The sequence below is a fragment of the Mus caroli genome, chromosome 14, assembly GCF_900094665.2.
Source record: "Mus caroli chromosome 14, CAROLI_EIJ_v1.1, whole genome shotgun sequence".
In the NCBI taxonomy this organism is placed as follows: Eukaryota; Metazoa; Chordata; class Mammalia; order Rodentia; family Muridae; genus Mus; species Mus caroli.
Window position 1 is genome coordinate 14113216 of NC_034583.1, and position 27958 is coordinate 14141173.

Below are 27958 nucleotides of genomic sequence, written 5' to 3' on the forward strand. Positions count from 1 at the left end.
CCGTGGCATGGGAGTGAGATCACCATCGTAGAGTACAGCCTGCCCGGTGCCGTGGCATGGGAGTGAGATCACCATCGTAGAGTACAGCCTGCCCGATGCCGTCGTAGAGTACAGCCTGCCCGATGCCGTGGCATGGGAGTGAGATCACCGTCATAGAGTACAGCCTGCCGGGTGCCGTGGCATGGGAGTGAGATCACCATCGTACAGTACAGCCTGCCCGGTGCCGTGGCATGCTAGCGTGTCTGCATTCTCCTGGAGTAGTGTCATATCCCTAGCATTTGCCTGTAGCATTTGCCTGCAAACAGCATTGGCATGACTGTTCCTTAACAGCTAAGTAAGCAACACACTGGATTCCAACAGTTTAAGATTGCTGCCTGTGGTTCTTGTGACTTTTAAAGAGTTCCTAACAGGAAAAATGCATAAGCCTGGCTCTCATGACGTATAACAATGCATGTAATAAGACCTCACTTGCAGTTTTATTTCTCAGATTCGTGGATATGATTAAAATTAAAATGGAATAAAACTTTTAAACGACAGTTAAATAAAATCCAAATTGATTGTGGAATAAAGGGCAAATTGTAAGTCATAGTCATGTGGCTCCAAGTTCTATGTTTTAAAATTTCTCGAGAACTGGCACAAAGTTCTCCTATAATAATTTCTGCCTCTTAAATGACAGGTGCCCCATCTTTTATTGTAGCGTTGAGATTCCCATCAAATGAGAAAGGCACAATGTAGAATTTATGAGGACTTGCCTCCACACTGCCACAGTGTCTACCCTCAGCCTTTTCCTGTGACCCTCTCCCCTGTTGTCCTCTGGCCTCCTTGGTCTTTTTTTTTTTTTTTTTTTCCAATTCATGTCACCTAAGGCATCCCTCCAGCACATGGCTCTCGGTTCTACTTCTGATGCCATCTGTGAAGCTAGAGATTCTTACGGAGCTTGTGTTTAAACCTCACGGTGTCAGTACATTGTTTCAAACTGCAACCTAATTCTTAAACGTAAGTTTGAAGGCCGGTGATGATTCATATTTCCCAGCATCCATACTTTGCAGTTTGTTTTTCTTGGCAAGAGTTTGTTTCAAGAATCCATGAATGAAGAGAAAGGTTTCTTGTGTTTTGATTTCTAGAAAGAAGTAATGAGTCTTTTCCTGCCATCTTTTAAGATATTATTTTACCTTTTATAGATACCAGGGTTTAAATCTGTTCATTAATACCATAGGCCAGTTATTTCTTAATCTGTAGACTTTTCCTTAGGGGACCCTCCTTAATTATCTATGACTGTTAAAGCCCACCCCACCCCCGAAAAATGTCCATTTTATGGTCACTGAATTTCAGAGTTAGAAAAGATTTTCACCTGAAAGTCATTGTTTATATTATGAAAATTGGTGGTTTTATGTATCATTGCTTAAAATGGTTTGTGTTTATGTTTTCTCATCTGTTGTTGAAGAATTTTCACTCTTCTCTCCACATGGACCCTACATGCCACGTGTTTACCTTACTCGGACATGTGTCCTACAGTGCACGTGTACCCTCACTCACATCTCTAGACTTCAACCTCTAGACTTCAACCTCTTCCTGTGTCGTTTCCCTTTAAGTTAAAAATCCGATACCCCTACTTTTACTTTTCATCTTTATTTTCTTTCTCTTATTTTATTTAATCGAAGGAACCCTTAAGACTGTCATATAACTAGAAATAAATGGTATCTTATATGTTTGTCCATTACTAAAATTCATAAAGAGGTGGAAAATGATTACTGCTACCTTCCTTTATTCTTACCACAGATACTGCAAGAAAATAAAAAATAAAGCACCTGGTCATTATAGCCAAGAGAGTCTACGTTAACACTGTCCATGCCTGTGGAGCATCACATGAGGGCTAACTCTGTCCCGGTGATAGCGTAGTGGGGGTACTCATCAAATGTCCAACACTAGCTCTAAGTACAATATTCACTGAATAGTATGGGTGTGATGTATTTTACTTTGAGGATATTACTTAGAGTTCATATTTCATTCCACAACTGTTCAGAAAGTTTTCTTTGGTAACACTCAGTGATTTGGAATGCTTTTGAAAATCTGAGATAGAACAGGTCTTGAAGCTTAGTGTTCGCTACCTGAACTGTTTATCATTTTCTAGACTAGTGTCTCACTAGCTGCTAAGCTGCACTACCAGCCTTGGTTTATCATTTTTACTTCAATAATACCTTTGTTTTTTTTTTCTTTTTTTTTTTTTTTTTTTTTTTTTTTTTTGACCTTACCATCTTTTTAAAATAAATGTAGATCACTATCCTCTGCCAGCAGTGGGAATGTAAAGGCCATCGCTGTGAAAGAGAATGTACTGGTAACTCAGTCTCCACAGCAGTGGTAAGGGGCCTCCGTCTGTAAACTGTTTCCTGTGGAAGCAAGCGGAACTGAGTTCAGATTCCTATTTACAAAGCCAAGCAAAGTTCTTATCATGCTGGTACTGGAGAGGGAGACTAGGAAGATCCCGGAGCTGGCTGGCCAGCTAGTATAACTGAATCTGAGGGTCCCAGCCACTGAAAGACTGTCTCAAGCATAAGGTATGGGGCAAATGGAAAAGAAATGCAGTGTTGCCCTCTGGGCTCCACACATGCACATGCACACACACAAAGTAAAATGGCTTTACAAAGCTGTTGTGTCCTAGTCACTCTTCTATTGCTCTGAAGAGGCACAATGACCAAGGCAAATAAAATGAGAAAGCATTTAAATAGGGGCTCGCTAACTTTGTGTCAGGAGTATGGTGGCAGACATGACACTGGAGCAGTGAGTGGTTGAGAGATTCCATCTGATCCACAAGTGAGAGGCAGGGTGAATGAGACTGGGCGGCCTGGCTTGAGCTCTTCAAGCCTCACTACCCACCCTCAGTCACACTCTCTCCAACAAAGCCATCGATTCTTCCAGAACAGTTCTACCAAGTAGGAAGCAAGCATTCAAATATGTGAACCTATGAAGCCATTCCTGTTCAAACCACCACACCAAGCTCAGTGTGTTGTTATGTTTTGCTACCTCTGTAACAAATCTTTATCCTTATTCTCTTTGGTGTTCACTGTCTGCCCAAAATGTCTAGCCTGCATGCAACCTTGAAAATGTAATTATAATAATGCAAACTCAGAGTTTAACATTCTTATGGAAAAATCTATTCCCCTGATTTTGTACTTGGAAGCAAACCATATACCTTAATTCCTCAGAGTGGCTTTCAAGAGCAGGACAGCTATAGGTATAGCAGGAAATGCTGGTTATAGAAATACCCTCACAAAACACAGCAACCCAGCGACTCTCCAAGCTTCTAAGTCACAGCTATAAAAAAGTCAAATGGCCTTTTACTTTTTTAGCAAAGACATTGCGTTTGCCAGCTAAACCCATTCTAATGCACATTTTTCTGTTTTGTACTGTGTGTTCTCAAGAAACTGATTTGTTTATTCATTTAGACAGAAATAAAACTGTAAGCCTGTGACTTGAAAGGCAAAGACAGGATTATGATCAAATTTAGGCTAGCCTGAGCTACATAGTGATACCCTGTCTTAAAAATATATATATAAGAATCATGAAGTAAAAAGACATTAAAAAAGAAAAGAACAAGAGCTCATAGCAATGTAATGTGGCAGTTTGGGGACTTGTCTTTGCTTTCCATATCATTTGGGAAGTCAACGGGGGTTTATTATCTATTTAGTGCAAATGGAAAAAAGAGTTTCTGCACTAGGGATTTAGTCCAGTAAGAAAGATAAACTATCTGTACAAATAACCATGTTTTCATGATTGCCAGTCTGAGCAGCTTTTATAACTTGACCAGAATCCTTACTGCAAGAAGCCACTCATGAACAATGCAGGAATGCTTTCCAGTAAGAGAAAGATGGCTGAACTAACCCTGGAGGGATGGGTAGGAGTTTGACAAGAGTGGTTGAAGGTATTCTAATTCATTTAGTGCCTACATGTGCAAGGTAGCATGGAGGAGGAAAAGGGCCTAGGGCATGGTAGAGAGCAGCAAGCATTCTAGTTTGACTGGCACATAGTGCATATGTAAGGGAATAGTAAAAAAATCTGTATGCAAAGACAAACTTTACGATTGTGTACAAGGATACATTCTAACCTGATGATACTCATACCAGTACCTAGACGGTAGACTACAGCACTCATACTTGCAAGAATAAGTACAAGCATGGCCTAGTTGTGAGGCAGAAGGATTGGAAACCTGGGTCTTGAAGGTTTAGATTGGATGTGGCAGAATTTGGGACTTGTCAAAAGGACTCAGAAAGCACAGCAGGATATCTGGTGAAGATATCAGACAAAGAGAGTACGAGAAATCCACCTCCCACCAATGCCCATCCCACTGGATGGAAAGGGGGAACCGATGAAAAGCTGAGTCACTTTTCTTGAGGACACTTAGCAAATGCAGGCAAGGAGAAGAAACAGAATACAGGAAGTGGAGGAAGATATGCAATCAAGTCTGAGAAAGTTTCCTAGGAAAGGGTGAACAATACGAAACTCTTAGACATCAGCAAAGTCTCGTTTTCACCTATTTTTTATCCCAGAAACTACCTCTGACATGCACCATGGCATGCCCCAGCCCTCACATCCATACACATGCACATGGGTGTCCTACATGCAGATTAATAATGCATCTTGTCAGCCCCAAATCTAGTGCCATCCTTCATACTCGTGACCTCTGCAGTCTCAGGCATACTCTCATCTCTCCACACCTTTACACTCCTGTCTGTAAAATGAAAGTAACTTCTTATTAGGACTTGAGACAAAGGAAAATGTTGGCGTTTAGTGAGGAATCAGATTGCTTAAGCCTTTATGGTGAGTCCCACGCTGTCCTTTTAGATGAGACGAAATACCTATACCTCCAAGAGCCTTTTCTCTGGCAGTCCTCTCATCTGTCTCTTTAAAGATTTGTTTATTTTTATCTTGTATGTATGAGTATTTATCTGCATGTATGTATTTGCACCATGTGTGAGCCTGACTCCTGAAGTGTCCAGGAAAGAGAAAGCCCCCAGGACTGGAGTTGCGAGTTCTCGTGAGCCACGCTGTAGGCGATGGAAACTGAACCCAGAGTCTCTAGACAGCCATTTTAGTCACACTGATGAGTTTCAAGTTCAGTGAGAGTCTGCTTATGTCTCAAAAAGTTAGTGGAGGGAGTCATCACGGAGAGGCACCCGACATCAAACTCTGGCCCCTACACTCACTCACGCACATGTATACACACCCAAGCACTTACATTGTTCTAAAAGTTACCATTGGTAGATAATCAGGCTTAAATTATGGTGAGATTCCTATTAACTTCAATTTAAATGTGTTTCAAGGTAAAAATGAAATATTTTTTTCTTTTAAAACAGTGAAATTAGTTGGCTTTGTGAAAATGAGTTTCACTTTGTGAAAGGGTTAAAGCTCATGAACTAAGGCCCATTTTTTGGCTTGTGTTTTGTCTCTTAAATGCTTTTTTGGTTTCATTAATAGAGGCATAATTTATATACTGGCTATCTAGTTTTTATTATATACTGTTGGACAGAGGCCATGTCTGTCTTTATAGTTACACACTGGCCCACAGAGTTTCTGGCACTCAATAAATGTTAAATAATATTTCTATTCAGCATTCTGCAGACAGGAAGCATATGGTAATAAATGTCAGAGCACAGGTTGGAAATCTCCAAAAAGTTATACATTATATTCTTCGAAAAGCCAGTTCAGACATTTTTGTGAATGAAATTTCTTTTTAAGCGTAGTTCCCAGGCTCAGATGTTTCTTAACAGCTTTCCAGCCTTCACGTTCTTATAAACTAAAACTTTTCCTCATTGGTAATAATAAAATTTTTGAAGTGCTAGCACTAATGCAATTGCATATGAAAATGTATAAGTGATTTTATAGATAGCACAAGGAAAATGCAGTTCATCATCTGAAGAACAGCACAAGATAACATTCAGAATCTTAAACAATCTGTCTTTATATTCTGCCGTACGTGATGTGTAAAAGAAACAACAGGTATTCATCACTAAATTCCAGTATAACTTGGAGGTTCATCGTGGCCACAGCTGTCACAGACCTCACAGTGATATTAGACTTATTTAACTCAATGTCTTTCTCACCTGAGTATTCCAGCACTACTTAAAAATCTTACTGTAGTCTCGGTAAGCGTGCCACAACCTAGAATAACATATGACATGGAAATTGAAAAACCTGATGCCAGAAAAAGGAATTCTTTGTACAGGCCATTTCCCAGTTAGAAAGACATGGTTAACCTTACTGAGCTATCCAGAAGTGTTCTAAAAACACGTATCCAAAGTTTCTTTCCATTATTTGCTTACCCTGTGATTGATCTTCAACCACACTGTGATGTTGCTTGAAGTTTTGGTACCTGTGATTAAGAGTCTGTCATAGGACTAACTAGAGTGTAACCCCAGGTTTTGGTCACCTTGCTGAAATGTCTGTTGTAAAAACTCTGATGCTCACTGCACAATGGTCATTTTCCTCTCCATGAGCTCCGTACAGTATAGAATTTCTTAAATGGAGTAAGATAGAGAGAGAAGAAATGGGCTAAAGAGGATGAACAAAACACTGCATCTCTTTGGTCATTTATTAGAAGCAAGTCACTAGCTGAAGCCCATACTCTAAGAAAGGTTGTCCAAGGATCTGGGTACCAGAGTCAGAGATTCCTGAAGCCCTCTGCTGCAGCCCACAACTTTCAGATAAGCTAGGCCACTGGATGTATTCTAGGTCTTCTAGTTTTTAAGAACTGTCCAAGAACTTACATTCAGCAGGCAAAATGTCTTTGCAGTATTACGTTAAATGTTTCCACTTTTTTAGTATAATCCAATAAAATTAGTATTAGCCCAAAGTGAGCAAAATTGAATTAATAGATGAGCTGAAAGCTTGCTACACAGCAAAATGGCTGTAAAACTGGATCTTGGTATCTTTTTCCTCTAAGCCCTACCTACACTCTTCCCATGTTGCCTGTCACTGCAGAGAAAGCCATTCAAAAAAGCATCATGCCTCAGAATAAGAGGTCTGAATTTTCTATTTGTATAAAGAAAATGTTATACGTAGGTTCTGGTTAGAAAAAAAGGACAAGAGGTGTTGTCATCATGCCTTAAGAGTCATCTATTGTACAAGCTTGCAATCCCACCAACAATGGAGGAGTGTTCCTCTTTCTCCACATCCTCGCCAGCATCTGCTGTCACCTGAATTTTTGATCTTAGCCATTATGACTGGTGTGAGGTGGAATCTCAGGGTTGTTTTGATTTGCATTTCCCTGATGATTAAGGATGTTGAACATTTTTTCAGGTGCTTCTCTGCCATTCAGTATTCCTCAGGTGAGAATTCTTTGTTCAGTTCTGAGCCCCATTTTTTAATGGGGTTATTTGATTTTCTGGAGTCCACCTTCTTGAGTTCTTTATATATATATTGGATATTAGTCCCTTATCTGATTTAGGATAGGTAAAGATCCTTTCCCAATCTGTTGGTGGTTTTTTTGTCTTATTGATGGTATCTTTTGCCTTGCAGAAGCTTTGCAGTTTCATGAGGTCCCACTTGTCAAGTCTCGATCTTATAGCACAAGCCATTGCTGTTCTATTCAAGAATTTTTCCCCTGTGCCCATAACTTCAAGGCTTTTCCCCACTTTCTCCTCTATAAGTTTCAGTGTCTCTGGTTTTATGTGAAGTTCCTTGATCCACTTAGACTTGACCTTAGTACAAGGAGATAGGAATGGATCGATTCGCATTCTTCTACATGTTAACAACCAGTTGTGCCAGCACCATTTGTTGAAAATGCTGTCTTTCTTCCACTGGATGGTTTTAACTCCCTTGTCAAAGATCAAGTGACCGTAGGTGTGTGGGTTCATTTCTGGGTCTTCAATTCTATTCCATTGGTCTATTTGTCTGTCACTATACCAGTACCACGCAGTTTTTATCACAATTGCTCTGTAGTAAAGCTTTAAGTCCGGCATGGTGATTCCACCAGAGGTTCTTTTATCCTTGAGAAGAGTTTTTGCTATCCTAGGTTTTTTGTTATTCCAGATGAATTTGCAGATTGCACTTTCTAATTCGTTGAAGAATTGAGTTGGAATTTTGATGGGGATTGCATTGAATCTGTAGATTGCTTTTGACAAGATAGCCATTTTTACAATGTTGATCCTGCCAATCCATGAGCATGGGAGATCTTTCCATTTTCTGATCTGGCAGTTCCTCAGAAAACTGGACATAGTACTACCGGAGGATCCAGCAATACCTCTCCTGGGCATATATCCAGAAGATGTCCCAACCGGTAAGAAGGACACATGCTCCACTATGTTCATAGCAGCCCTATTTATAATAGCCAGAAGCTGGAAAGAACCCAGATGCCCCTCAACAGAGGAATGGATACAGAAATTATGGTACATTTACACAATGGAGTACTACTCAGCTATTACAAAGAATGAATTTATGAAATTCCTAGCCAAATGGATGGACCTGGAGGGCATCATCTTGAGTGAGGTAACACAATCACAAAGGAACTCACACAATATGTATTCACTGATAAGTGGATATTAGCCCCAAACTTAGGATACCCAAGATATAAGATACAATTTGCTAAACGCATGAAACTCAAGAAGAATGAAGACCAAAGTGTGGACAATATGTCCCTTCTTAGAATTGGGAACAAAACACCCATGGAAGGAGTTACAGAGACAAAGTTTGGAGCTGTGATGAAAGGATGGACCATCTAGAGACTGCCATATCCAGGGATCCATCCCATAATCAGCTTCCAAACGCTGACACCATTGCATACACTAGCAAGATTTTGCTGAAAGGACCCAAATATAGCTGTCTCTTGTGAGACTATGCCGGGGCCTAGCAAACACAGGAGTGGATGCTCACAGTCAGCTATTGGATGTATCACAGGGCCCCCAATGGAGAAGCTAGAGAAAGTACCCAAGGAGCTAAAGGGATCTGCAACCCTATAGTTGGAACAACATGATGAACTAACCAGTACCCCGGAGCTCTTGTCTCTAGCTGCATATGTATCGAAAGATGGCCTAGTCGGCCATCACTGGAAAGAGAGGCCCATTGGACTTGCAAACTTTATATGCCCCAATATAGGGGAATGCCAGGGCCAAAAGAATGGGAATGGGTGGGTAGGGAAGTGGGGGGCGGTATGGGGACTTTTGGGATAGCATTGGAAATGTAATTGAGGAAAATATGTAATAAAAAATATTAAAAAAAAAAGAGTCATCTATTTGACCCTAGAGTGGTATTTTTTTCATCTCTTATCATTTTAAGATCTGCAACAGCTGGAGCCCTTTGTCCTAACAGATGCTCTTTGTCTAAATCCATATTTAGGAGTTAATATTTTTCTGATAAAGGAGAATGATGTGAAAAAGAGGCATTGATCCAGCGCCCTATTCTCCCTGGGTATCTTCCTCTCCAGGTCTGGGGTAAGGATCATGGAGATTGCTCCCAGTGAAGCCACACTGCCAAACCCTTGAGTCTTCTGCTGTCTGTAACAACAAAGCAGTGTTATTGGACTAGTGTTTCAGATGAGTGGGCTGCTGTCTGAGGGTCTAACCTGAGCCTTCCTTCCCCTTTCCATTTCAGCTTATACCCAGGACCCCTCATGTCTGAGGTGCAGGTGCAGGACGTAACAAGCAGATGGTAGCTCTAACTTGGGCCCATTGTCTTGGAGTGCAGCACAGGATGTAGAAGGGTCAAGGTCGTAAGCTATGATAGTAATGTAGGTCAATGGTCATCCCCATCTGCGTAGAAAATCCTAGGTAACCACAAAAACAAAAAGGAAAACCTTTCTCATAATACCTGAGTTTGGAAAGTTCTAATGATTTCAGACCAATATGCAGAAATTGTATTTCTATAATAACTGGTTACAAATGATTGAAATGAGCATGAACAGATTGTAGTTTTAGTTAAATATCAATTCCATTAATTCTGCTTTATTTAAGTAAGAACTTGTGTGCATTAGATAAAATAAAAAGAGTTTTCTCATCAGTTGATGATAAAAAAAAAAAAACTATTGCCTTTTGTGCTCACAAACATATACTTGCTTTTCTCTCAGTCTAAGGATTGTCCTCTGGGAGTGTGAGGGTTGTGGGTTTGGTTGCTTGCTTGCTTTGCTTTGGTTTTTAGAAACACAGTTTCTCTGCCCTGGCTGTCCTTGAACTTGCTGTGTAGACCAGACTGGCTTCAAACTCGTGGAGATCTGCCTGCCTCTTCCTCCTGAGCGCTGAAATTAAAGGCGTATGTGTTATTACACCTGGCTTAGGATTGTCCTTTTTTAATAATAGCTTGCTGATGTTTTTTAAACCTCACTTCAAAATCTTTATCTGGTGCTTTTTGATCACCATGCTTCTAGCCTGGGTGGTGAACCCATGAGCCTCTGTCAGTCCTAAGCTGCTTGGTGTGGACAACAGGAAGATGCTAATTATGCCTCGTTTCATTGACCACACTCATCCCAGGAAGGGAAAAAAAGGCTCTGTTATTACAAAAGACATAGTATATGCATTTCCTTCATTGCAAAAGATAAAGGATTCTGAGAACTTGACCTGTCTCTGAAATAGCATAATGGTGGAAGTGATGGAGACAGAAGGAAGGGTCAGTGTGAGGTGTGGGCTGATCAGAGACTCTTCCCACTTCCAGGCCTGTTTGGTTTTGCTCGTGTTGCTGCTTGCCATGCATGAATGGAGGAGCTGTACTCAGGGGAGCAGGCAAACCTCCGTGTCAGTATTCTATCTCCTTAATCCCTCCTCCTTTGTGATTTTTTTATGTCAGATGTAAAATGGGGAGCCTTTTGTAAATCCAATGATTATCACAAGGATAATCACCTGCATCAGGAACCGCCCTGCCTCTCTCATCTAGCCCTAGCTGCTCCCCACATGTCACAGCCACTCCGTGGCTGGATTTTAACCTGACTGCTTCATTAGATTTGTGAAACTCAGTACGAGGAGGCGCCCTGGGGCAGCACAGATGGGGACTTGCTTGTTTTCTTTTCTCACTTTCGCGGCAATGGCACACTAACAAGTCCTTTTCAATTTAGTGTGATCAGTTCACTTGGAATCACTCCTGATACTTGGAACCTACCTTACTTTTCTACCCACCACCCGTGCTCACTCCTTCCCTGTTTTCTGACCTAATACCTTTTCTCTCTGCTCTTTCATGTGGTGAATCTGAGAGCAAAAATCCTGCTTAAAATTCTTGCTAGGTCAACCTGTTCCCCTCTGTTGTTTTGTTTGTTTTGCTAAGAGGGGAAAAATAAATGCCTTTCCATCATTGTATCTACAAACACCTTCAGATCAGAGGTTAGTGTGAGAGAGTCCACAGCGATGTGAGACAGCTGCCAGCTCTAATGGTGTGACTTGGGGCTCCAGTCCAAGATCAAAGGAAGGTGAGAGGAAGCCAGATGATAAGATCATTTTAAGACACAGAACGAGGACTTAGCTGTTCTGATGGTAGGGCACAGCTCAGCAAGCCTGTGTGAAGAGGCACCAAGATAGAAAATTGAGTTGGCTTTTCCTAAGAATGTCCATCCTAAGCCAGAAATGTGCTGGTGCTTGCAACTGTTTACATATGTGGAAATGTCCTGAGGCACGCCTTCCTTACAAGATAATGATTTGAAGCCAAGCACGGTGACACAGCCTAAAATCCCAGCACTTGAGAGATGGAGGCTGGAACAGAGATAGTTCAAAGCCAGCTCAGACAACATACCAAGATTCAGATCAACTTAGGTTATATAATGTGAGCTCTTGTCTAAAAGGAAAAAATTTATATATAAGTATATTCTTGCCATTATTCTGTAATTTACCAAGTTGCAGCTAATTTATTAGTATATGACCAAAAAAGCTGGCATTAAAAATTAAAACAATGTAGCCATGCATGGTGACACACTTCTATGATCCCCACACTCCAACCTGTGCTACCTAAAAACCTTTTCCATACAAATAGTGTTCCAGATTTGGGATTTAACTTGGTAATGTGGCACTTCTAGCACCTTGAGGGCCTGGGTTTGGTTCCCAGTACTGCTCCTTGCCTCAGTTTAACTACTGCATGGACTTGCAGTCTTTCTGTCATAGAGCAATTTTAATTCCTCAGGTTCCTTTTCTTTTAATGACCCTGAAGCCCCCTCACCCCCACCCTGTGTCCTACAATTCCCTGTTGCCCAGGCTGGGCATAAAAAGTAGTTCTTAGGGGCTGGGGAGATGGCTTACTTGTTAAAAGTACTTGCTGCTCTTGTAAAGGATTCAGGTTTGGTTCCCAGCACCCACACAGTAACTCACAACCATTGGTAACTCCAGTTCCAGGGGATCTGATGCCCTCTCTTGATCTCTGAGGCTACCAACTATGCACATGGTACACAAATCTACATGCAGACCAAACACTCATACATAACACACATAAATCTAAAATAATAGTAAGCGTAGTAGTAGTTTTCACCAGAGCTATTCAGTTGCATTATTCGTCTAAGAAATCATTTACTTAAATTTATGATGGCTTAGAAAACAACACATTGATATCTTTTCAACCTTGTCACTTGACTTTATATCTCAGCCAGCAAATATTATTTGTGAACTATAAACATTGTTTTGTAAGGAAATTGAAATGAGAGTAACCTTGCTTACTTGAGCCATTCGTCAAGGGTTTGTGGGGTGTGTGTGTGTGTGTGTGTGTGTGTGTGTATGTGTGGTGCACGTGTGTGTGTCATTGTCAACTGTGGCTCACTAGTCAGCCTGCTATTTCTCTAGTGAATGAGGGGATCAACCCTCAGCTTAAGACTTGCTGTTAACTCCACTGTTGATCTATAATCACGCATTTTGACTTTTCCACACCCCAAAAGTATAGGTTCTCTAAATCTGTTATTAGTATAGTGGACCATAAGTACATGCATGTATTTCCTAATTAGTATTTCCCTCAACATGGAGGAACTGTCCACATTTATTTTAAAGGCACTGGCTGTACTTTCTGCCTTACATGGCTTGGTGCAGCAGTCGTTCTAGTTGAGTTGGATCTGCTCACCACTCGGGCTCAAATCCCATTCTTCTATTAATATCTCTTGGCAAAGATAATTTTGGAGGAATGTGAGTTAAGATGTAGAGACTCTTGACAGTTGTCTGCAATTTTTTTTCACTTTCAAGAGGGAAGTAGAAATGAAAAGTAATATTGCCTCCATTTTCTATCATTCCTAAAATTAAAATGCATGCACAAGCTAAACAGTGAAAGCGTAAGGACTTAGTTACATAGATACGGGTGGGTTTTTTTGTTTTTTTTTTTTGGTTTGGGGTGGTTTGTTTTGTCTTTCAGTAGCCTGTTAGAAAAGCATTAGCATATATCATAATGTTCATTAAATTGTGCTCATACATATAAAGGCTAGAAGAACTTTGTGTATTAAAATTTTGAAACATTCTTTTAGGTGTTTACTTTTGTAACCTTTTCCTCTTAGACAAAAAGCCAGGCACGGTGACCCAAACCTTTAATCTCAGCACTTGGAAGACAGAAGCAGGTGGACCTATACAAGTTTGTGGCTAGTCTTGCCTGCATAGCATTTCCTGGCCAGCCAGGGCTATATAGCAAGACCCCAGGAGGGTGGGGGTGAGGGGTATAGAGAGTGGAAGCATTCGACCCTTATATCTTGGACCTAGGTTCCAATGTTTTGTCAAGTTCGCTTCCTTTTGTTCTCGCAGAGAATTCCAAGTTACAGATTTTGTATGTGGCATTTTACCCTTAAATACTCCTGGACACAGCCCTAAAAGTTAAAGACAATTTCCTTGTCACACTGATCATTCCTAATATCAAACTGATGATCCCTTATATCTTCTGATTTTCAGATTACCTCAGTTGAAACACCTTTCACAGCTGGTTTGGTTTAAAATAAGATGCAGTCATATGCCGGTTTTGTTCATTTCCCTTCCCAGTTTATCTTTGAGGCTGCCATTAGTTAAAGAAACATTACTAGTTGCTTTATAAATGTGCCCACCTTACAGATTCGTTCACTTGCTCCTTTAATTTGTTCCTCTCATTTTCTCATAAATATAAGTTATTGAACTAAGCTTTTGGTTAATTGGTGCAAAGATATTTTGGCTAGAATATATCCTGGTTGATACCGTGAACTCCATTCTCCGTATCTGGGGCACAGAACGTTTGGCAATCCCACTATCCACTATGAGGGATGCTAGTGGATAGGACTGACCACAGGGTTACAATGATGACAGCTTGGTCCCTTCCATTCTAAAGTTACACTTTGCTCCCCGTGGCCAGCATGTAATCTGTGCTGCTTTGATTCCATGGGAAGAACCGGTTCCCTGTCATCCTATCACTCAGTGACTCTAACAACCACTGGTGATCCCTGTCTCTATAAATTTCATCACGGGGTTGGGAAATAATTGTTTCCAGCATCTATATATCTATTAGTAGGCATTCTCATCTCCAGAAGAGCTTCCTGAAAAGTACTCTTTTAATTACATGTGTAACCACCAGCGTGGTCCTTGGGTTTCAAGTGAATGTCTTTCCTTTCTGAGTGAGGTCAGAACACCTGAACTCATTGGCAGCCACTGTAAAAACACACGCAGCATCTTCCCTGTCCTGGCTTGTGAAGTGTGTTGACACCATGTGGCCCATTGTTTTTCATGCCAAGACAAAAAGGAAATATTTTGGGGGTAAAAATAAAAATTAATCTATGTGAGTATATTGAGATAATTGTGTAAAAAGAAGACTGAATGAGTTTCAGAATGAATTATTTCTTCATTATCTGGCACTTTATAATTAACTGTCTTTTTTTTTTTTTTTCAGGAAGCTGCCACTTTTGCTAGAGAGCAAGGCTTTGAGGTGAGTTAACCCACAATTGCACACTAAACAGATCCTAAAGGTTTTTTCTAGCTGATAATGAAGTTCTTTTGGACAGTGATTGATGTGCTATTATACTCTCAGAGCCTCGCTGCAGTTGCCATGGAAACTTGGCAGTCGTCATGGTTTCTTTGTTCTGCCAGCACAGTGTTATGACGCACTCTGCTAGGTCTGCACCCAACATCGCCTACAGATGTTATTTATTGAATTTTGAAAAGCCTCTTGGGAAGCCAAGAGGTTGGGCACAGTTTCAAGCTGCCTCTGCAGATATGGGGCCTGTCAGTTTGTTCAGTTAAAAAGCTACCTCATTAGCTGCATTACATTTCATAAGAATTCAGTGCTGCAGCAGTGTTAGGGCAAGACAGAATAGTGAGCTATAATGTCACTGAAATAAGTTCAGCCCTATCGCCCGTAAATTATCGTTATGCAAATAAATCTCCAAAGGTTGTACTTACCAGTTGTTAGGGCTGATTAATTTCTATCCTGCTTATGAGCTTCTTATTTGAGTCTTGTCTCCCTTTCATCTTTTAAAAAATAGCATCAGATAATTTTTTGTAAGGAAAATATTGATAATTAGCCTTAATTTTCTGGTCTCAGTTCTGTTTACCTAATAGAAGGACAATCTTGTCAAGATTCAAAACTCCATGTGGTAGTTGTTGGCAAAATCAAGATACAGTCAAGACCATGTTTCTGTCTGCATAATACTATCTTCTAATTGACTGTTAGGAATCACTAACTTCAGTATGAACCCAGGTTAAGTGACAGATAATTAACTGAGTTTATGAATCTTTGATGGCTGTGGTAGTGAGCCAGAACAATGTCAGATGTTCTGTTTTATACATCAACTTGTAATATTGACTAGAGTAACTTTTTAAAATTACATTATTTATTTGTTAGGAGGGCACTTGCCTGCCACAGTATATGTGTGAAGCTCAGAGGAGAACTTGCTGGAATCAGTTCTCTCCCTTCCACCGTGTGGGTGTGGGTATTGAGCTCAGGTCGTCTGGTTTGGCAGCAGCACCTTTATCGGCTGAGCCACCCCACTCCTGTAACGATAGAAATAAATGTAATTGAGATTTAGTAACTCTACCCTTATTTGCATACTCAGTATTGTGTACCACACATAGAAACTGAGTTGAATGTTGATTGAACAATACTGTGTAAGCTTTTAGCTCCTTAAAGAAATGTGAATTTGTGATACACCTATTAATAAAATGGATTAAAAGCAGATTCGTCATTGAGAAACAAAATAATATACATGTGTGGTGACTGTGTAAGCCAGAAACAGTTCCTCTACATCATAAAGGAAGACAGTGAGCTTGTCTCTAAGAATTCCCTCAATCGTTTGAAGCATAGGAAAATGACATATTCATTGACTTCTTAGAAGTTTGCTTTCGCCGGGCGGTGGTGGCGCACGCCTTTAATCCCAGCACTCAGGAGGCAGAGGCAGGTGGATTTCTGAGTTCCAGGACAGCCAGGGCTACACAGAAAAACCCTGTCTCAAAAAAAAAAAAAGGAGTTTGCTTTCATTGTTTTACCACATTTGAGTCACTGTAGAAGTAAGTAGTGTAGAAAGGCATTTCCAATGTTGTTTGTCTTATTAATTTCCCAAACTGACAACTGCTGTATAAGACCGGATGGAGTCAGAAGAATGTTCACAAATGCAATATGGGGCCTCCAAATGCCTTATTGGATATAGGCGCCGTGACCTCTGACCTCCACACTAGAGCTTTGAAAAATGTGTGAACACATACACTAAATTAATATAATTTTTAATGTGAGGCTAGGGAGTTAGCACTCATGTATACACACAGAGAGACGTCTAAAACAAGTGTTTTGATTGTGAGAACATATGTTAATGTTAAAAGTTTTACCCCCAGGCATGATTGTGTACATTACTATAATACCTGTTCTCTAGAGGCAGAGACAGGCAGATCTCTGTGAGTTCAAAGCCAGCCAGGGATACATGGTAGGCTATCTTAAATCATAAAGTTTTAACTATGCTAAGTTTTTTTTTTTACTAAAAACAAATATTCTCAAATATAAACTCAAATACTTCATAAATAAGAGGTTTTAGAATATAAATTTGTACCTGTCAGTTAGCTGTGTTGTCATTAAACAAAAGTATTTGGGTTCCGTGATTGGTTTTGCAGATAGGCATATCACATACATATAGTAAAATAGCAGTTCCTTAGTGCTCAGGTGAGGTTTTTTGAGGATAGTAAGCCTACTAAGGGCTTTATTTCTTCTTGAGCTCTTTGCTCGAAGTGTACCTGGTCTACACTCAGTCTTAGCCACAAACTGCATTCTCTGTTTCCTGCTGACCAGCACTATAGTAACCTTTCAATAGTTCCTATGTACTGATTTGAAAATTGTTTCCCTTTGTCATAGTCTTCCATAATGGATTAGGGCAAGTAAGCAAAATGATACTTATCATACTCACCTACCACATTACCTTCTGACACACAGACCCAGCCCTGCCAGTGATGCTGACAGTGCTGTGTTAGATTCATTAAAGCACACAGTGTCTCGACATGTCCCTCTACGGTGCCCCAAAAGCATTAGTTAGCAGTGCAGAATGCATACAGGCCATGAATAGAGTAGCCTCAAGCCAGGATTGTTAATAAAAATACAACCCACATGTGCAATGCTGTCTGAAAAAATCTAATGATTTTTATAATGTCATTAAAGTTTTCTCACTTCATTAGAGAAAATACAAAAACATAGGTGTAAAGTGTAGTACTCTTGAATAAAACAAGACTAAGTCACTTTATCTTAGCAATTTGTATTTTCTCTCTCATGCCTTAATATTGGCTCTGAATTTGGTGCACCTTGAAACGAAAGAAAGAACAAGGCAAGTGGAGTGATATAAAGACCAGAGAGGCGAGCATCCTTCCTTCCTGCCAGCACCCCCGCACTCCCTTAGTCTCTGTTACTATTCCCCGTCCTTTCCCAGAACCACAGTGTTGCCATAGGTGATCTGACAGGCCAGCCTGACTCCTCTAAAATAACCTGTGTCTACTCATCAGGAAAGACCCTCAGCTGCGTTGTTTATGATGCCCTGGTGGGCTTCTCTGCAAATTCTAGATAATCTTTTCAAAAAAAAAAAAAAAGCTTTAATCTTTAAGATGAACTGGGCATTTTTTTAGTGAGAAGCAGCAGCTTAGGAGAGCGCTGGAGAAGGAGATAAAAGCTGGAGGTAGGCAGAGCACAAGGCAGGAGAGTGGGTTTTTCTACATAGGTGATGGAAAATTGCATAGTGCCCGATTTAAATGACAGACCTGCTAAGAATTTAAAATGACAATTCTTGGTAAAGAGTTTCGTGCGGCCTTTTATTATTCTGGAAATCGGCTCAGCCTGCAGTGTGCTGTTAAGTCTTCCCTTTCTTGGGCTGAACTGATGAAAGGTTTACATTGTTAAAAATCTAAATAAAAACAAGGTAGTTAAAAGCAGGCTTCATTATAAAGCCTTTTAAAACTGTCATAAATTGATGGGAATTAAATAAAATGAAGAAAATACCTCCAAAACCTAAATTTAGTTATTCTCCATATTTTCATTGTCTCCGCAACAGAAATATGTGCCAATTTTTGGAAGGAATTCAAACCATTGAGTCATTTTTTTTTTCAGCATGACTCCAAGCAAAGATTTTCCTTCTCTTGTAGGTGTCTAAGGCATAATGCTCTCTCCACATGGGGAACAAAGTGATCTTATTCCCTTTCCCTTCTTCCCCCAGCCTCTGGCTACCCAGAACATCCGAGCGTCACGGCCTTTCTCTGGCCAGGGAGACTCAATCACCTTGTAACACTGAACGACAAAGTATAGAATTGCACAGTCCAATAATCACACTTGGCTGCTCAAGTTAAGATTATTTTACATTGCAGAAAATGTAAAATTCAAGGCGAGGAGTGCCTGCAGCTCTGTAGTACCAACTACCCTGAATGCTAACTCGGGAGGGTGGCTGGAACCCATGGGTTGGAGACCAGTGTAAAGCCCAGTGAAACTGTCTTTAAAAATAAAACAAAATGCATTCTCACCCTGTCCGTCCTATACACATTCCTAGGACCCCATTGCCTGTGGGCGTGATGGCTACTTTATTAGACAGTGCAGGTAGCAAACATATACATCATCTCAAAAAGTTATGTTGATCAGCAGCGAGGAAAAAATTTACATGGCATCATCAGGAAGTAATGGTTCCCTGGGATCTCTCACAAGTGACACTTAGGTTCTTGTATTCTGCACAAATTTTAGGATTGCAGTGAACTGTCACGGTCTCAAAAATAAGTCCTAAGTCGGGCCCTACTGGTGCTTTCCAGGGTGTCTGGGTCCCAAAGGAAGACAATGTTTAAAACGGACTAGGAGAAACAGATCAGATCATTTTCTAATACTGTTCCCCAGAACTCAGTAAAAAGATAGAGGGAAGCCGGGCGTGGTGGCGCACGCCTTTAATCCCAGCACTTGGGAGGCAGAGGCAGGTGGATTTCTGAGTTTGAGGCCAGCCTGGTCTACAGAGTGANGAATGGATATTGGAAGAGTCAGAGGTAGGATTTAGGGTGAATATGGTCAACATGCATTGATTGTATGCATGAAATTCTCAAAGAATTAATAAAAAAATAATCCCAGCACTTGGGAGGCAGAGGCAGGTGGATTTCTGAGTTTGAGGCCAGCCTGGTCTACAGAGTGAGTTCCAGGACAGCCAGGGCTGCACAGAGAAACCCTGTCTCAGAAAAAACAAAAACAAAAAGATAGAGGGAAAGAACCAGTTCTGCGAAGCTGTCCTCAGAGCCACCGTACATGTGCTGTAGAAGACGTGTGTCCCCCAACCCCCACAGTAATAAATTTTTTTAAGAAGGAAAAGAAAGTTAAAATCTGACAAATAGAGCTATCTAGCAATGACAGAAGAAAACAAAAACAAAACAAAACAAAACAAAAACAGTTAAACAACCAGCCAAGAAAACACACTTCAAACAGAGCAAACAAGAGGACAGAGGCCACCAAACAAGAAAGAACACAGTGGTAACACAATGAACTGTGTGCTCCACAAGGCCAGCCTCTCTGGGTTGAGTCAAGTGAGGAAGGCAGCCTGAGACTTGACTGGCAATTGGCAGATCACCCAGCATGGTATATCTGAGTGGGACACAGCTGGGACAGATTGGGACAGTGCTCAAACTTTTGTATCACCTACTTGGTGAGAATGAAATGAAAACAAGAGAGGGAAAGGAAAGAAATGTGTTCTTTTTAAAAAGAAATCGTTCACTCATTTATTAGGTGGCATGTATCCCAATGTGGGCATGAAGGTCAGAGGGCAACTTGCAGAACTCAGTCATTTAGACCCCAGGGATCAAATCCTGGTCATTGCCCTTGGCAGCAAGCATCTTTACCCCCCAAAACATTTTGCTGACCCAAGAGGGTAGTCTTTAAAATAACAGAAGATGATGCTGCACTAAACCAGAGTTGATAAAAGCACAATTGTACATGTTATAAAATGCTACAGTTTATAAAAATCTTTCCAGTGTGTCACCAGAATATTTAGTACTTCCAGAACCCTTGAGAGGAAGATAGACAGGTCAACAGGTGAAAACCAGGCTATTTGACCTGTTTCAGACCACACAGACCTCATGTTCTCCTCCACCTCGCTGTAGCATACTGGCAGTAGAAGTTGGGCTTCAGAATGGTCACGATGAATGAGTAGCTAAACACCTAAACATTGGAATTTGTGGTATAAAACAACTAGGGAAAAGCACCTTTAAAGAAAGATCAGGACTAACTTGTGAATGTGCAGAACAGATGACTGGGGGAAGAACAGTCTATACTTTTGTGATAATAGACAAGGCACATCACAGAGTTCACAGAGCAGCAAAGTCTGCAGGTAGCCTGGAAGTAGTGATTCCAAACAGTGAGAATCCTATGGGCCGACTTGGGGTCAGCATTCCAGGCTGTACTGCTTCTGTTTATAACCTTAATCTGCATACTTCATGCCTGCAAGTCGGTCTCTTCATCTGCAAGAGGAGATGTACTAAGAGACCTACTGCCTAGGGTAGGAAAGGCCTGTGAATATTTTTGAGTAAGTTAGAGGAAATTGTAGTGTCTACTACATGGAGAGATTAACATTAAGAACCCCTTTAGAGCCCTGTAATGAATGGCTCATGGCTCAACTCTGAACGTTCATCTCTTGCCCCACCCCCTGGGAATCTTTTTCCTCCTTATTAGATACTGTAGTTGAGTTTTAAGTACTCAATAAATTTTAGTCCCTTTCTAGGGATTAGAGGAATATCTTACAGAATTGAAAGTTTTAGGGAGAATTAAAATAAGAATCTTTAAAAGGAACAAAATTAGGATTGTATTAGCATACAGTAATTACATTAAGGTCTTTCGTCTCCACAACTCTTCCTTCTTTGGTTTTGTTTATTTTTATTTTATGTGTGGTGCTTTGCCCCTGTGTATCTGTACACTATATGGGTGCTACCGCCTGCAGAGGTCAGAGGGCTTTGGATCCCCTAGAACTGGAGGTACAGGCAGTTGTGAGCAGCCCCAAGCTGCTGCTGGGAATCGAACCTGAGTCCTCTGCAAGACCAGCAAGTGGTCTTCATCCATGAGCCAACTTTCCAGCTCTGCCTTCTTTCGTTTTTGAAACAAGATCTCATTCCCCATAGCCCAGGCTAGCCTTAAATTCACTGTGGATCCCCGTGACCTAGAACTCAGTGTTGATCCTCCTTGCTCACCCTTCTATATCCCGAGGGTATAGGAGTGGTCATGGAACGGGAATGTTTTTTTAAGATAAGGTCTTGCTATGTGGCACTGATTGTCCTCAAACTCAGTATCCTTCTGCTTGGTTTTTTCCCTACTGCTAGAATTGCAGAGATGCCTGCCATCTAGCTTCACCTTTTTACAGTAAAATAACTTTAGTTTTAGAAAATTACAAGAACAGAATGGAATTCCCACTTATATTTTATATACCTTCCCCTACTATTAACATCTTAAATAAGTCACACCTCCAGAAGGTTTAATACCAAAATCAGAAAATTAACATATATGCAATGCAAAATGTAAAGAGGATATATTCCAGTCTCTTGTTTTATTTTGTGTGGAAGTATTCACGCATGCATATGGAGGTCAGAGAACAACTTTGGGGAGTCATTTCTTTCCTTCCACCCATGTATGTTCTGAGGACTAAGCTCATTAGTTTGACTGCAAGCGCCCTTGCCCGCCTAATGTGTTCGCCTCAGTTTTCCCTGTTCTGTCGTAGAGTCTAGCAGAGGAGCTCCCGTGTGACATTTGTCTCATGGGTTGTTAGCAGCTTCTGGTCCTTGGCAGTTTTTTGGTCTCTCCTCATTGTCTGTGACCTTGACACTTAGGAAGTCATGGCTTTCATTTTGTAGAATGACCCTCTCTATTTGAGTATGTCTGGTGTTTTCTTGTGAGTGGACTGAAGTTGTACATTTTGAACAGGAAAACCACAGAGTGGTGTGCCCTTCTGAAAACATCCTATGAGGGGAGTTAAATGATGTCACAACGTCTTATTGCTGGTGATGCTACCTTGATCACTGGGCTAAGGTGTTAGCGATTGGTTTACCCTCTATTGCTTACCCCTTTCTATTGGATAAATAGTTTGGAGGAGATTCTTTGACACTATAGAAATATCTTCTTTTGTTCAGAAATTTTAATATCAGTTGATTATTAGTTAAAGTAATATTTATCAATTTTCTCCACATTACAATTATTGGTTTTTCCTTTTCCAAAAACTGTCAAAGGGGAGATTTGATCCTAGGGATTAAACAAAGGACTTAGCACATGCCAAACATGCACTCCACCACTGAGTTACACCCGCAGCCCCAATATCTTTTAGTTGAATATTTTCTTAATTTTGTCAGTAAATGGAGCCTTAAGGGCGTTTACTAACTTGTTCGAGGTCACACCAGTAAGTCTAGGTTTGCTGTGTTATAAAGCTCTTCCGTGTGCAAGAAAAAGACAGAAGATGAGGGAGATACTGTGGGCTTAGAAATCTATAGTATTGTGAAGATAAAAATTGAAGTTTTGAGAAAGGATTTACACGACATGAAGTCATCTCTTGTAAGCAGTTGATCCTGAATGCACACTGAGATATTTGGATTAGGTATATACTCACAGGCATCCTAGAGCAAGCAATGAAAAGATTTGACATCAACTGTGTCTGTGGATACAACCAGAAAAAGGGTTGGGTAAATCTAGAAAAGGTTTTGGCTTGTATATGAAAAATTTATATCAATCTTAAATTACCACTTTTATGAGATTAAATTTAAGACAAGTTTATTTTATTAAATTACCAAACTCTGACAGTAAGCTATGTCTTTCCAAAGAGCTGGTAAAAAGAAATTATGGAATCTTACATTAATTTATTCTTTACACCATTATGAAAACTTCACAAATTTTTTCTTTTACTTGTGTCCAGTGGCATGTACCTGGAGTCTTGGCTTCTCTGGAGGCTGAAACAAGGTGACGATTAAAATCGAGGCGGTTGAGACCTGCTTAGGTAGTGTTGCAAGAACTAATTCATAAACTGAAAACCGAGGCAGAGCGAATCAGTGGGCACTTCCTGCCAGGCCCAACAGCCCAAGCGTGCTGCCCAGGATCCGCACGGTAGAACAAGTTGTCCTCTGACCTCCATGTCATGCCTCGGGAAATACATTCACATAGACACACAGATCAAATTGTATTTTATTTCATATGTCTAGGTGTGCTCCTGCCTGCCAGAGGAGAGCATCAGGTCCCATTACAGATGGTTGTGAGCCACCATGTGGAGGCTGGGGCCTGAACTCAGGACCTCTGGAAGAGCACCCAGCTCTTATCCACAGAGCCATCTCTCCAGTCCCCACACAAAAATAAAATTTAAAAATATTTTTAAACTTTAAAAAACTACATATACTGCATAAGACTATGCTCTCAAGATAGTAAACCGCTGCCTTTTATGAAATATGAGCTATATGTAGTCATACAAATCTTTTAGTAGTAAAATATATTTATATTAAAATTGTTTCTAATAGCCTATCTCCAATTTTTTAATCTTTTATTTATTTAATTTATTTACACTCCAGATTTTATTCCCACCCACCCCCACCCTGTGTACCCTCTGACTGTCCCATATCCCATACCTCCTCATTGCCCCTCTGTCTCCACGAAGATGTCCCCACCCCCCATCCCACCAGACCTCTAAACTCCCTGGGGCCTCCAGTCTCTTGAGAGTTAGGTGCATCTTCTCTGACTGAACATAGATAGACCCAGCAGTCCTCTGCTGTTTTGGGGGCCTCATATCAGATGGTGTATGCTGCCTGGTTAGTGATCCAGTGTCTGAGAGATCTCAGGGGTCCAGGTTAATTGAGACTGCTGGTCCTCCTACCTCCCAAGGTTGCCTGTTTCCATTCTTTCTGCTGGCCCTTAGGGCCTCAGTCCTTTTCCCTCACCCAATACCAGATCAGGTAGGTTCCCCTTTCCCTTCCAGGTCCTTCCCTCCCTTCCCCCTTTGATTGCTTTCTTATCCCTCCCAAGTTGGGCTGAGGCATCCTCACTTGGGCCCTTCAGCTTGTTGACCCTCTTGAGTTCTGTGGACTGTATCTTGGGTATTTTGTGCCTTTTTTTTTTTTTTTTGCTAATATCCACTTATTAGTGAGTTCATACCATGCGTGTCCTTTTGGATCTACTACTCTCAGCTATTAAGAACGAGGACATCCCGTTTTGCATGCAATTGGTGCAAATGGCTGGAACTGGAAAATATCATCCTAAGTGAGGTAACCCGGATTCAGACTTTTTAATGAATGAATTGATGTGTTTGTGGAGTCGCCCGTTCATCCTTCTGCCTTTCTCTTGGCTGGGAGTGAGAAGAGGAGCTTTATTGTAGTACGAGGTCCAGCGGGTGGGAAAGTGTGGATGAAGCAAGCTGTCGCTGCTCTGATTAATTAGCACCGGGTGCTCATTTTGTTGGCCATGAAGGTGCCAAGGGCGCCGCCTCTGCATCACTTTCCCAGTGCCGCCCATTAATACCATCAGTATTGATTTTCTTATCAAGGAGCAGACTTGTTCTCCTTTAAGATAAGTACAGAAAAGTGAGATAGTCCATGTAGTTTCGCACTCACCATTCTCCTGCCTTCACTTCTAACCCACGTGCTAAGATCACAGGCTTATGCCAGTATGCCTGGCTGTCATACTTTCTTAAATATCAAAGATTTTGTGTTCTCTGTAATGGTTGTACACTATTGAGACTCCTGCTTTGCTGACCTAAATCTTTTTCTTTGCATGTGTTTTTTTCTGCATATATATATGCATACAAACATATGCAGAAAAAAATATAATTAATAATAAAATAGTTGAAAACATGACTTAAAACTAAAACCTCTTTTTTTTAAATTTCGTCTTTGCCTTTCTTTCCTTCCTCACTCCCTCCCTACCTCCCTTGCTCTCCCTCTCCCTCTCCCCATCTCTCATAGTCCAAGCTGGCTTTGAACTTGTTGTTTGTTATCCTGACTCACTATCCAGAGTGCTAGAATTACAGGTATAGGCTCTACACCTAGCTCTGTAATTTGTCTTTCAAGTTAAAATGTTCATCATATAAAGCAGTGGTTCTCAACCTTCCTAATGCTATGACTGTACTGTAACTCCTCATGCTATAGTGACCTCCCTAACCATAAAATCATTTTGTTGCTACTTCATAACTAATTTTGCTACTGTTATGAATCGTGATATAATTATCTGATATGTAGGATATCTGATAGTGACCTCTGTGAAAGAGTCATTTGACCCCCCCAAGAGGGTGGCAACCCACAGGTTGAGAACCACTGATACAAAGCTTCATGGTCTGTGTGAAAACAGGGTCAGAGCTGGGCATGATGGCACACACCTTTAATCCCAGAACTTTGGAGGCAGAGACAGGTGGATCTCTGTGAGTTGGGGGACAGCCAGGACTACATGGAGGAACATTGTCTGTGACAGAGAAGAGTGGGGGAGGAAAAGGAGGAGACAGAGAAAGAGAAAGAATATCAAGGAAATAGTATCAAGGTTTTGAGAAATAACTTGTAATTTTATAAAACTTTCTTTTCCTTTTCTTGTTCTTTTTGGTTGATTGGTTGGTCTGGTTTGGTTGGCTTCTGTTATCCAGGCTGACCTGGATAGCTGTTCTACAGAGCTGAGCTCTACTCACTGTCTAGAACAGAATGGCTTTGACCACACCAATCCTCCCACCTCTTCCTTCCCAGTGCTAGAATCGCAGGCATGTGCTACAACAAATGCTTAATTGCCCTTTTCTTTTTCCTTTTTAAATACAAAAATTACTTTATTCTAATGAACTCATAAAAATATCATGAAGCAGCCGGGCGTGGTGACGCATGCCTTTAATCCCAGCACTGGGGAGGCAGATTTCTGAGTTCGAGGCCAGCCTAGTCTACAGAGTGAGTTCCAGGACAGCCAGGGTTATACAGAGAAACCCTATCTCCAAAAAAATAAAAAACAAAACAAACAATATATATATATATATATATATATATATATATATATATATATATATATATATATATATATATATATATATATATATATATATACATACATATATACATACATATATATACACATATACATATATATATATATATATATAATGAAGCTAGATTAATGTAGCCACTCTAACAGAAACTTGCCCAGTCCCAAACTCTACACATCTCAGTAGACTTCTGTGCAGTTAGGAGAGCCAATATGAAGCTGTGAGCATCTCTTAGGGTTTTTATGCACTCAGCCATGAAAAAAAAAAAAAAAAGAACACATGGTATGTTCAACTAGGGGTACTGGAAGAACCAGATACTCACCTACAGAAGAAGGAAACTAGGTTTGTATCTTTCTCCTTGGACAAATGTCAATTCAAAATAGATCAAAGACCTGTGAAAACTGAAGCTTCTAGATGAAAATACGGGAAATGCATAGTTTTCAACAGAAGAAACACAGTGCCCAATAATTAGTTTTAGAGGTATTAAATTCAGCATCCCTAGTCCACCTCACCAAAGAATGGCTAACATCAAGAAATCGGATGACAGGATTAGGATTTAGCTCACTGGTAGGGCACTTGACTACCAAGAGCAAGGCCCTGGGTCAGGTCCTCAAATCTGGGGTCAAAAATAAGAAAGAAATCTGATTATACATGTTGACAATGGTGTAGAGAAAAAACTATTAGTCACTGCTGGTGACGGGTGCAAATTAGTACATCAATTATACATTTCAATTTGAACGTTCCTCAAAAAATAAAAATAGAACTACAATTTAACACTGCTATTTCACTCCTGGTATGTATGTACTCACAGAACCCCATACCTTACCATATAGATATTTCCAACTCCATATTTATTGCTGCTTGAATTGCAAGGAATGCAGCCAGGTTTCATGCCTACCACCAGATTGATGGGTAGTGAAAATCTGGTATATATTTAAAATATTTTTCAGCTCTAAATGAAAATAAAATCATAAACTTTGCAGGAAAATGGATGGACTTAGAATTATAATATTAAACAAAGTCACACAATCTAGAAAGAAAAACATGAATGTCTTAATGTTAAGTGCATATAGATGTAAACAAATGTATATGTGGTTATAGTAGAGCATTTAGAAGAGAGAACACAAAAGAGTATTACTAGGTGAGGAAAAACAATGAAGTCCAGGTTACTGGCACTAAGTCATGAAGAAGAATGTAAGCTCGTGATTTTTCACTGGTTTTTTTTTCTTTAACTTTCATGTTTTTTAAATGCCCTTTCCTATAGAAAATTAAGTCTTTACAGAATAAAGGTTAGCATTTCTTTTTCTCTGCCAGATCTTTGAAAAATTGGCATTATCTTCAAGTCAGCATAATCATATTTTGTAAACATCTAAAATAATAAGTAAAAATTTTTGAAAAAAGCTCTTCATTTGGGCAGAAGGGCACACAGTTGTTTTTTTTGTTTTGTTTTTTTGTTTTAATTTTTAATATTTTTTATTACATATTTTCCTCAATTACATTTCCAATGCTATCCCAAAAGTCCCCATACCGCCCCCCACTTCCCTACCCACCCATTCCCATTCTTTTGGCCCTGGCATTCCCCTATATTGGGGCATATAAAGTTTGCAAGTCCAATGGGCCTCTCTT

The 27958-nt window shown here is 40.4% G+C and overlaps 1 protein-coding gene across 2 annotated transcripts in view; it reads left to right on the forward strand.

Moving 5' to 3' along the window:
* The window catches only part of Adk (adenosine kinase), a 398197-nt gene that overhangs the window by 294910 nt on the left and 75329 nt on the right, over positions 1 to 27958 (forward strand). For both annotated transcript variants that reach the window (XM_021182427.2, XM_021182428.2), the window contains exon 8: positions 14776 to 14811. In XM_021182427.2, the coding sequence (XP_021038086.1) occupies positions 14776 to 14811 (36 nt within the window). The remainder of the gene's footprint in view (positions 1 to 14775; positions 14812 to 27958) is intronic.